This window comes from Sceloporus undulatus, chromosome 5 (assembly GCF_019175285.1).
Source record: "Sceloporus undulatus isolate JIND9_A2432 ecotype Alabama chromosome 5, SceUnd_v1.1, whole genome shotgun sequence".
NCBI classification, from domain to species: domain Eukaryota; kingdom Metazoa; phylum Chordata; class Lepidosauria; order Squamata; family Phrynosomatidae; genus Sceloporus; species Sceloporus undulatus.
In genome coordinates this window covers 7,609,412-7,621,139 of record NC_056526.1, presented here as the reverse complement: position 1 = coordinate 7,621,139, position 11,728 = coordinate 7,609,412, and the positions used below count along the sequence as shown (strand labels likewise).

Sequence of the window (11,728 nt, the reverse complement as noted above, 5' to 3'; positions counted from 1 at the left end):
GGATTACATAGACCGTGGCCTTGATGTTTAAACTAAAGTGACTTGTGAACCTGGAGAAACTAGCCAGTGTGGCATAGTGGTTTGAGTGCTGGACTATAGAGCTGGAGACCAGGGTTTGATTCCAAGCTTGGCTATGAAACCTTGGGTAAATCACATTCTCTCAGCCTCAGGGAAAGGCAATGGCAAACCTCGGCTGAACATCTCTTGCCAAGAAAACTCCATGATAGGGTCACCATAAGCCACAAACAAAAGCAACAACAACAACAACAGTCTATAAACTGCTAAAAATCCAGACTCTTAGAATTTTTAATATTTTTCACAAAGTCCTACACTGCCATCAAGAGGAAAGGTTTACCAGTTGTTTGGTGGTTTTCTGCATGAATACAGAATTGCTTGTTTGAGTCCTTTTTATATCTTTCTTCCTATGGCTGAGCCCTTGGTCTAAAACTCAGAGACTTGTACAGGGGAAAGATCAGACCAGTTTGAGGAATTTCAAAGAATGCTGCTAGAATATGAGTGGAAACATCCCAAAGTGTTTTCTGCCAGATATCAGCATGAGGTCACAACAATCCCTTTTAGTATTTATGATGTTTTTCTAGCGTTTTTGTATTATCAAATCAAAAGCAGGACAATAGTAATAAGTACAAACGATAACAAATACCACAAGTTATTGTCTTAATGGTTGCACCGTTCCAGTGTATTTTTTTAAAATGACGAAGGTGGCATATCTTATTACTTTTATACATTGTCTAGTATTAGCACATTACATAATGGAAGGCTATTAATAGAGAGTCCATTCTTATATTTTGATTTTGTAAGAGAAGGATCTGCCTCCTCCTCTCTCCACTGATGAGTTAATTGAGCTCACACTCCTTTTGCACTTTGAACTCAGTTTGCAGCCATTGAAGTAAGCCAAGGACAAAGCAGGAGAAGGAGAGAGAAACCTGGACATTTTAAAAGCACCTGAGAAGTGGAAAGGGAGGAGATTAATTGGGATTGTCCCTGCCAAATTGGGATAATTGGAGAGTATGCACAAATACTAAAGATAGATGAGCCCTTTCAATGCAAACAAATAGTTCCAGCTAGCTTCACTTTCAGCTCCTTATGGTGAGATGTATTGCTTCATTGGATTCTCTGCCCAGGGAGGAAAAGTTTTGCCCAGCTTCTGAGAGACTTCATCCTCAATCGGCCACCCCCAGGCTTTAAAGAAAGGACCTAGATTTTTGTTCACTTCCTGAGAAAATGTTTCTACCCACAGATTCATCTTGGATTTGTTGTCATCGGGGACATTGGTCATTCTTTGGTACTCGGCAAAGATGTGGATGAAGGGTTCCCATCCAAATGCCTCCTGTAGCTGAGAGGGAAAAGGAAATTATTCCGTTTCTTCGTTAAGTTCTTTAGAACAATGGTAACCATCTCTGAGTATTTCTTGCTTAGCAAAAATCTCATGAAATTGATGGAGTTGCCATAAGGCAAGAGGTAACTTGAAGGCACATAAACACATACACACTTTAAGTAGCAATACCAAGGATAAGCATGAAGTTGCATTAGTAAATACAGTTAGACACTAAATAAGCGTCTAAAACTCTTGCTACAGACACGGCTTGCTCCCTGTTACCTGTAAATATGGTTCCAGCGCAGTAAACTTGTCAAAGTCCTTCAGCTGAGCTCCATTTCGAATATAATCTTCTATTCTCTTCTTTCTCAGGTGTGGTAGAAGATCTGAATGAGCCCGATCTCTTGAGATGTTCAGGAGAGTCTCATTGACGTAAACAGACCAGAGGTTGCAGGTGGCCTCAGTGGTGTGGGGAGGGAATTCCCATCCACTTTTCTGCTGGTTGTGACCCAACTCATGGATAGGCCCCCAGGTCCCTTTGGCTTTGAAAGCTTCCATGTCCACAATCTCCTGCATGGCTCTTACATCAGACATGATTGGGTAACCAGCATGCATCCAACCTAAGGAAGAGAGTTGGCATGGGAAACGTTGAGAGAAAGAGAGAGACAGAGTGAGTATGTGTGTCAGTCATATGGAGATATATAAGCCAGTGTGGTGTAATGGTTTGATATTAGACTGTGACTCGGGAAACCAGGGTTCAAATCCCAGTTCGGCCATGGAAACCCACTGGGTGAGCTGGAGCAAGTATGACTCAGCCTCAGAGGATGGCAAGAGGAAACCCCAGATGTAAATATAAAAAGTCTGAGAATGACTGGTTTATTAGTTACATGGAAATATCAGCCAGTATTTGCTAAGTAGCATTCGTGAATCTAGAAAGCCAGCCTGGTTTGAGTGTAGGGCTGACTCTGGAGACCAGGTCGAATCTCCACTTGAGGTGACCTGGGACAAGTGACACTCTCTCAGCCTCAGAGGATGGCACAGGCAAGCTGCCACTGAAGGAACATGCCAAGAAAACTCCAAGACTTGGGGGTAGAACTGTCAGCCTCTCGACCCTTGCCACAGGTGGGCTCACATGGACTGCCAAACTGGCAGCAAAGTTTTAAAAAGGAGAAAAGGAGCAGTAGAAGGAAGGCTTCCTTTGCTTTTAAAAAACAGGTATTTAAAAAAAAGGTTGGCCAGAATGCCTTTGGGCAGTTACAAATGCATAAACTAGGATTATCCAGTCCCAACTGTTTCATATTCTTGATCAATACGTAGACCTGAGTTTAAGAGATACAGAGTGTTTGTGAAAATTCAAATACTTAAACATGGCAATCATGTTTAAGAAGAGACACTTCAGTGGTGACATGATTGCCATGTTTCAGTATTTGAAAAGGTGTCATATTGAGGATGGAGCAAGCTTGTTTTCTGCTGCTCTAGAGATTAATACCTGGAGCAATGGATTCAAATTACAGGAAAAGAGATTCTATTAAACCTTAGGGAAAACTTCTTGATGGAAAGAACTTTTCAACTGGAATACTTTGCCTTGGAGAGTGGTGGAGTCCTCTTCTTTGGAAGTTTTTAAATAAGACGCTGAATGGCTATCTGTGAGGAGTACATTGGCTGTGTATTCCTGAATGGCAGGGGATTGGACTGTATGGCCATTGGGGTGCTTTCCAAATTCGGGATTCTATGAATATTTCCATTCCACCATTTTCATGAACACAACGTACGATGTGAAGTGATTTGTACTTGCCAGCTACTATCTGAACATCGGTCACAATTCTCTCTGGTCTAGGGAAAACGGGAGGGATGGCTGCTAACTTGGTCATTGCATTCGTCATCTGGGCCCAGGTGGTGAGCAGGACTTCAGGATTGTCGATTTCGCTTGCAACATCTGAAGGCACCGTCAGGATGATATTCTGAATTTCTAGCTCAGCCCAGGGAGCAGGGTAGTGGCGTATGGTGTTCTTCCAGGCACAGAGGGTGGTTTCACCTGGTCCAATATTTTAAAAAAGAGAAAACATTCATTAACACAGTAATCTTGAATTAAGTGAATAATAGAGAATAGGAAATTGGGGGTGGTGGAATAGCTCCTTCATTGTGTTCTGGTTGATGAGTAGGCAACTGAAGTGGGGAGTATGAATATGAATGTGTGTGTGTGTGTGTGTGTGTGTGTGTGTGTGTGTGTGTGGTGTGTGTGTGTGTGTGTTGTATGCCTTCATGTCATTTCCAACTTATGCTGACCCATGAGGTTTCTTGGCATGATTTGTTCAGAGGAGATTTGCCATTGCCTTCTTATGGAAGCTGAGAGCACGTGACTTGCTCACTGGGTTTTGTGGCCAAGTGGGAATCGAACCCTGGTCTGCAGAGTTCTAGTCCAGTACTCAACCACTGTGCCATGCTGGTGCCCTGAGAATATTGGCAGCCGGTAGCTTTCATAGCAATGGACAATAACTCTCTTGGTTTCTAATCCAAATTTTAAAGGAACCGTGGAAGGTGCTGAACTGGTCCACTGACATGAAAGCCACCACTGTTAGGAAAAGCAAAGTAATACAAGTGACACAGCTTCCAGGTTGTGTAGCCAAATTGTACTTGCTCCTGCTCAAAACACATTGCATAAATAATTCATTTTGAAGCCACTTTAACTGCCCTGGCTCAATGCTAGGGAATTCTGGTAACTACAGTTTTGTGAGACGTTTAGCCTTCTCTGTCAGAGAGCTCTGGTACCACAACAAGCTACAATTCCCAGAATTTCCTAGCACTGAGCCAAGGCAGTTAAAGTGATCTCAAACTGGATTATTTCTGCAGTGTGTTTTGGACCTATGTGATGTAAACTACAGATTTTACTGGTTTCAGATAAAAAGTTTGATCTATGTTTATGGGAGGTAATGCAAGGGCAGGACTGTGTTTAACCCTTGCATTGGTGCTGATGGGGAAATTTCTGTTTAGGAAGGAAGGCATAGTGAATTGCAGACAGTGGTTGATTTAACCACACAGAGCTGGACCAGTCATCAGCACGCCATCTGAGCAATCTTGCACCAAAGCAAACATGTACCTTACCCTTTATTGCAGTTTGGGAAAAGCCAACTAAGAATACCATTAAACAACATAGAGAAAATTACAGAAGGGTACTGGGAATATATTAGCCAACTATGGCCCGGAACAGATGGGCCTTTTATGACACCCTCATCATGTGCTAGGGTTGCCTCAGGGTGGCACACCCACACGGCCCTCAACTGTAGCACATGACGAGGGTGTAACAATGGCAGTGACCTGTATACATGGACGCCACCATTGTTACGTAAGCGCTGCATGGCGTCTGCATGGCACCACGTGGTGCTTACATAATGAGTGTGCCAGTGGTGCACTTGTTACGCTGCCACTGCGGCATAAAAAGAACCCGCTTTTTGCGAGTTCTTTTTCTGCTGGCAGGAAGCCACACGGTTTCACAGTTGCGGCTTCCCTCCAGTGGAAAAACAGGTGCCGCCAGGCCGCCCTTTTTGGGTGTTCTGTACCACGCTTTTAAAACAGCAGTCATTAAACCATAATGAGCAATACCATACAAAAACTGAACTTTTCTCTTACATGTCAGATTGTTCTTATTAGTAGAACGTGCCGGTTAGTGAATGGTAGGACCAGAATGCTCTGTAAATGTTTAAATTGTTTTTTCTTAAGATTCCTAAGAGCTTAATAACCCTGCAGCTTCTAAATTCTTTGTCAACTCAGAATACTTTCCCTTTATCAAGGCTCTACCTTACTTTGGCCTTATGGTCAACTCCTAACCCTTCCTTTCAGTGCCCTGCCATCTTCCCAGGGGTGAAGTGTTACTCTCTGATTTTGTGTACTGTATATACTCATGAATAAGTCTAGAAATTTAGGTTAAGAATTGACCCAAAAAACCTGACTTGACTTATCCTGGGGTCAATGTAACTACTGTATTTTAACTCTCTCTCTCATATATATATATATATATATATATATATATATATATATATATATATATGGTGAAAGACAAGAGTCTGCCCTGGGAGCACTGATACATCTCTACTGTCTCATCCATCCAACCTTTAGCACAAATAGTTATGCCTGATGGAATTTTGGCGGGTTACAGACTGCCGAAAAGCGGCGCTCTGCCGCCACCGCTGGTTGCTGCGTCCTCGGCCAACCCCTAGCACATGACGGGGGCGCCGCAAAGGCTTGTTTGTAATGGGCCTTTGTTAAGTTATTTGGCATTGTTTTCCTTTGTTTCATCCTTTAGATCCTTTATTACAGGCCCCTAGGTTTTACCCTCGACTTATCCACGGGTCATACCATGGATAAGTCATTTTAAAGCCCTACATGGTTCAGGCCCGAGTTACTTAAGGGAACGCCTCTCCCTACACAATCTGCCCCGCACAATTAGAACCTCAGGGAAGAAAATGCTGGAATACCCCCCCCCAAAAAAAAAAAACAGATTGGTCACTACTTCCCAAAAGGCATTCACAGCCGCGGTCTCAAAATGATGGAACAACTTGCCAGAAGAGATCCGTCTCATTACATCATTAGAAGCCTTTAAGAAGGCATTAAAGACGGATCTCTTCCAGGGGGCATATCCACCTGACCTGCTATAGTGAAGATTCCCACCCCGATTTGATTATATGGAAAACAGATGAATCAGACTCATTGTTTCCCCTACTGTAACACCACTGGCTGACTAGCATTGACTAGTATTGTATTGTATTTTGTGTTTTGTATTGTATTTTACTGTATATTGTGGTTATATAATGATGTTTTTAATCTGTTGTGTATTTTGTAAACTGTATTGTTGATATTGATGGAATCCCGCCTTGATCCGCAGGGAGAGACGGGAAATAGAAAAAATAAAAATTATTATTATTATTATTATTATTATTATTATACCAAAATCCATAATTTTGGCCCCAAAACCTGCCCTCAACTTATATATGAGTTTGACTTATCGTCAAGTATATACAGTATACAAGGACATTTTTGCTGATCTAGTTGCAGTGCTGGGCAAGAAAATGACAGTACTGAGCTGTGTGTAGCTTTTTGGACAGGCATCCAAGCACAACTGAACTTCTTGTGCCTTGCCAGCCATCTGTATCCAAATAAATTTTTCAGTACATAAAATATCCTGCAATCGGTTGCTTTTGGTGCATGGGGATTCACTTACCGTGCTTGAAATAAGGACTCATGGTGGCCCCTTCTATGGTGACAGTTATGAAGCCCATGGAAGACTTCTCTGGCACTATGATGTATAAGAGGCCGCCCCACAAGCTGGAGATTTCCACTCTCTGACTTTTAACTTCAAATCGTCTTACCACCACTGGAGGACGGTTCAGCTCATCAGCATTGCTCAGGTTGTCAGAATGGCATCCAATCTGTACCTGGAAAAAAAAGATATGAGATTTAAAAGACAGATTGAAGCATGGTTCCTCGTCCCTTTAGACCAAGAGATTGAGAGTTCTTTGCCGTTTATCAGCGAAATCTGTATCTGGAGGTTGCTCTCATCACTTTCTAGTCGACTACGCTCCCAGCTCATGAACCAAAGTATAGTCCAAGCAGACAGAGATAGCATCAACATTCTGCTTAAGTGCTCTTAAGTATTGGAATCTTGGGTTATTTTTATGGGAGAATGAGTAGTCTCTCTGTTATCCTTTTTCAGCTATATTGTTATGTGCAGTAAGAGATATGTGAATATACATTCCCAGTTTCTTTGCTCTTGGCATTACAGAAACATTTTGCAATACCCAAAGCTTTATACTTTACTACCTTTATGCTTTACAAATATGCTTACTGCATTATCGTTCAAGATTCAATAACTTAAATTTTGCAAATTATAGCTCAGTGTGCAACAGATATTGTATACCAAAACAGTCTGCCTGTTTTCCTCAGCAGGATGGATTTTGCCAACCTGACATATATGGAGACCCTACACAGTGCCTTGCGAGAAAGTCCATCTCCCTCTCCCCAAACCCGTTCAGTGGTTGAACTGGGATTCTAGAAATGGAACCAAAAGAGATGCTTCCAAAGAATGGTCTTGGTCAATGAGGATGGCTATTGTTTAGTAGAGGAGTAGTCTGGATTCAGACAAGGAAGGTCAGTTATCTATGTATGGCCCCATGGCTTTGGTGTGGCTTCTGGACTCTTAGGACGCATGCATCATTTACACAGCATACCTCCAAAATGGCCTGAAGCAGCTTTATTTTGGCCTGTCTGTATGGGCTCTCTAATTGTTTCATCCATTTGGTATCAAAATATTCCAACAATTGGATGCCACCTCTTTACTGCTGAATTTGAGTCTATAAATAGAAAATTGCTATGGGCAAAATTGGCTAAAACAAATATTGTTATAAAAACATTATATACTTGATTAATAATCAGAATAGGTATGTATCACACATTAACAGTACTAATCTAGAATTTAAGCACAGGCATTCATATGCTGTTTTTTTTTTAAAACATTCATACCACAATACCTGATTCAAATTTCAGTAACTTTACCTGCAATTTAGCACCAAGGGCAGTTGATGGAAAGAGCAATGTAGCAGTCTTTGCTGGAGGAAGATACATGCCAGTGCTTCTCCAGGCTTCACCTCCTGTAAAGCCAAACCAGTAGATATAATTTGTAATATAGCAATGGAATGGGTTTCAGGGCTGTATGGTAGATAGCAAATTAAAAATTGTTTTAACAGAGTTTTGATGGCAGAGAAGTACAGATTATAGAAGAACGCTGCCATGCATCTAAGCATGAGTGGGAACTATGCAACTGTTCAAATGCTGGACTGCAAGTTCCATCAGCCCCAACCAGCCTAGCCAGTGGCGTGTAATACTGGAGTTGCGGTTCAACATATTCATCAAATGGGTGATTAGCAGACAAATGCTGTTGACTAGATTATTTTGTACAGTCTTCTACTATAAACACTGATCTTTTTATGCCCTTGTGTTCAACCTTGAAGCCAGCATGGCATAGTGATTTGAGTGCTGGACTATGACTCTGGAGACCAGAGTTCAATTCCTCACCTTGCCATTAGCCCCCCTGGGTGACCTTGGGCAAGTTACATGCTCTCAAGCTCAGGGGAAGGCTGTGGCAAACCTCTTCTGAACAAATCTTGCTAATAAAACCCCATGATAGTTTCACCTTAGGGTTGCCATAAGTCAGAAACAGCTTGAAGGAACAGAAGAACAACAACATCCTAAAGTGGGATTCCTTCCAGAAAGTGTAAATAGGACTGTGGATTTAGGCTGGAAACCCATTAGAGTAAATCCACTGAATCAATTGTTCAATGGGGTTTCAACACAGCAATAGCAATAGCAAGTACTGTACATTTCTATACCACTTATCAGTGAACTAAGCACTCCTTAAGCAGTTTAGAATGTGTAAGTTAATTGCCCCCAACAAGCTGGGTACTCATTTTACTGACCTACAGAAGGATGCAAGGCTGAGTGGACCTTGGAGCCCCTGGGATTGACCTCATAACTTTGTGGCTGCAGTACATGCATTTAATCACTGCACCACTAGAACTCCCTACTTGATTCTAGGTGAATCCAATTGATCAAAGGTTCAACTCTAGTTAGGACTAACAGTATGATTTAAGACTTGGTACAACTGGACCTTCTTCCACTAAAACCACAGATTTAGGCTAATATGTACAGCTTATGAATAGAATATTGCCTGATGTGAAGATGTTCCTGCATTGGTGGTAAAAAATAAACAAAACACAACTTAGGAGATAGTAGCATCAAACTTAATAAAAGAAGAATCACTTTTCCAAATGGCTCCATCCTTGAATCACAGATGATACAGATCTTGGGCTAAATTCCAATGAGTGCTATATGTAGAAGCTATCATTTTCCAAAGGATTAAAGAGTAGTCTATCAATTTTTCTGAACAAACGTAGGAATGGCTAAGGCTGAGAGAACTGAGAGGTTGATAGTGGTTTTCCTAAAACTGCAAACTGAACTTGTGGTTAAAAATATAATTTGGAGCAGGGACTTCCCAGCTCATAGATCAAGCTGGGCAGCCTGAGATTAAGCCAGGAGGTCAGTAAATGGAATGATCTGAATTAAAAACTAAAAAAACCCTCCCTCTTACCATAATTTGTTCCATTGATCCAGACGGTTTGGGGAGATGCAATCAGATAGGGTTTTGTGAAATGTTGATTCAGACTGGGAACGAGGCGCTGGAATTCTGGCATAGTGTTGTAGAGTTCCCAGGACAAGTAGATTACCACTGCTTTGTCTGATTTGGACTTAATTGGGTTGCTTACACTGATGTCAGGAACCCCACAGACTTGGACCAACTCCACCATATCCTTGTGAACAGAGGAGAAAACCGGGGACCTGGCAGCTGGGATCTCTAGGAAAGCGGCAGACTCTTGTGCCAGCTTTTTACACCGCAGGGAATATGGTGGACTTAGAGCTTGCTTGTTCTGAAGTCGTTCCTTGAAGTGGGAGAGCGCTTTGCGAAAGTGATAGCTGAATGCATCATTGCTGACTTGTCTTGCTGTGACTTCATTAGTGACATCCATCGTTTCCCCAAATATTCCAATTCCAAACTTGTTAAGGATCTTGTTTCCTGGAAATTTGGCAATGGCACTGAGGTTGGGATTCCCATAAGTCCAGTACCAAGCATGCCCCCCAATGAGGAGACCACCTCCTTCAGAGACGAATTCATGGATTTTTTCCATCTCTTCATCACTGTATGCTGAGCAACAGTAGACACTTAGGGCTCCCTTAAGTTTGGTGAACTCGCAAGGGATCATGGCCTGGTTTAACATAGAATAAAGTCCCTGGAAGTTGTCTCCAATGCCAACCTTTCCTCTCTTTCCAGCAGCAAGCCACTTGATGGCATTGAACAGAAATGTTTCCATTGATAGTTCATTCAGCAGCCCTTCATGGGAGACAACCACAATGCGTCCCCGGCCATAGTATGCGGCTCCGATAAATGTCTTGTCAGAATTAGATATGCCAACTGGAAATGCCAAATTTCCATGGATGAGCAGGGGAGAAGGGATCATATCATGCATATTGAACTGAGCCACTCCATCCAGAAGGGTCTTTAAGTCACTTTGGATGTCTAAGCCATGCCTGTCGAAGCAGAAGAAGAGTCCATATAAGTATCCCCAGCCCCAATTATTTTTAATAAGCCATTCACACTCTTGGGCAGCCCTTCCCAACTCTTTCCCCTGAAGGAACTCTTAAAATATTTTTTAGGTCTCAGGGAACCTCTGCATAATAATTATTCTATCTACAGCTCACAGTATGTTAGTGTGATCGATAAGCTGTAAATATAATCCAATAACAATTGTCAATGCTTTTTAGAGTACAGAATATTTTTTTCTGTGCATCTGATGCAAGTTACTAGTGCAAGGAAAGGAAAGTCAGTTGTTCTGTTTTAAAATTTCCTACTTGATTTTTAAAAACCTTATCCAGTAGACCTAAAAGTCTTATCACAAATTTATATTCTACAAGATGTGAATCAGCTGTGGTGTGTGCAATAAGCCTCCTCCCCTGTTTAGAACTAAAAGTGACATTTTACAATAGCTTTCCTTAAAAAACAGATAGGATGTATCCACAGTGCAGAATTAAAGCAGTTTGACACTAATTTCTTTGCCCTGGCTCTGTCTTACAGAATCCTGGGTTTTGTAGCTTGGTCAGGCACCACAGCGCTCTGACAAACCAGGCTCAAAACCTCAACAAAATACAAATCACAGGGGTCTGTAGTATAAAGACATGGTTGTAAAAGTGATGTGACACTGCTTTAATTCTGCAGTGTGGATACACCCATATTTAAGCTTAGTTTACCCTTCTTGAAATTAATCTCGTTCCTTCCACTTCATTAATTTTAAAAACTCATAAGGCAACCATAATATATTTCTATTAAATTACTGGGATATAATTTGAATAAAAGGTTGCAAAGGGACTTTAATTCATAATACTTACAAGATGAAAATATATTGGCGATGTTGAATGTAAAGCTACTAAAAGCACAGGCTGAAATGATTATATATATAAAATGTCCTAACACACCATCCTTCTTTAGAATGAAATTTTCCCTCTGATTTTCTACTACGCTGGTAGTTATCAACAGCCATTCCTGTCTGTTGTCAAAAACTGAGGATGGACTCAAGCCAATGAAGATGGTGCTGCTGAACACTCTCATTCGGGGCCAAAAGACTTCTAACAAAATTGTTACTTGTGAAAATTAAAAAAAAAAGTTGCCCCTAAATGTTCCTGAAAAACATCCAAAGACCTTTTTTAAAAATATAGGGAGTGACTAGGACTCCCTTTGGACTGTATATTTTAACCTTGTAAGCCGCCCCAATTGCATTTTGTAGAGAGGTGGGA

At 41.5% G+C, this 11,728-nt stretch overlaps 1 protein-coding gene across 2 annotated transcripts in view; it reads right to left on the bottom strand.

The window, feature by feature from the left end:
- Positions 1-335: 335 nt before the first annotated feature.
- LOC121932289 (TRPM8 channel-associated factor homolog) overlaps positions 336-11,728 on the bottom strand; it is a 24,881-nt gene continuing 13,488 nt past the window's right edge. For both annotated transcript variants that reach the window (XM_042470866.1, XM_042470867.1), the window contains 6 exons: positions 9,474-10,468; positions 7,883-7,977; positions 6,552-6,765; positions 3,132-3,371; positions 1,619-1,956; positions 336-1,354 (listed from right to left, as the gene is read on the bottom strand). In XM_042470866.1, coding sequence (XP_042326800.1) covers positions 1,103-1,354; positions 1,619-1,956; positions 3,132-3,371; positions 6,552-6,765; positions 7,883-7,977; positions 9,474-10,468 — 2,134 coding nt within the window. In that variant the 3' untranslated portion in view covers positions 336-1,102. The remainder of the gene's footprint in view (positions 1,355-1,618; positions 1,957-3,131; positions 3,372-6,551; positions 6,766-7,882; positions 7,978-9,473; positions 10,469-11,728) is intronic.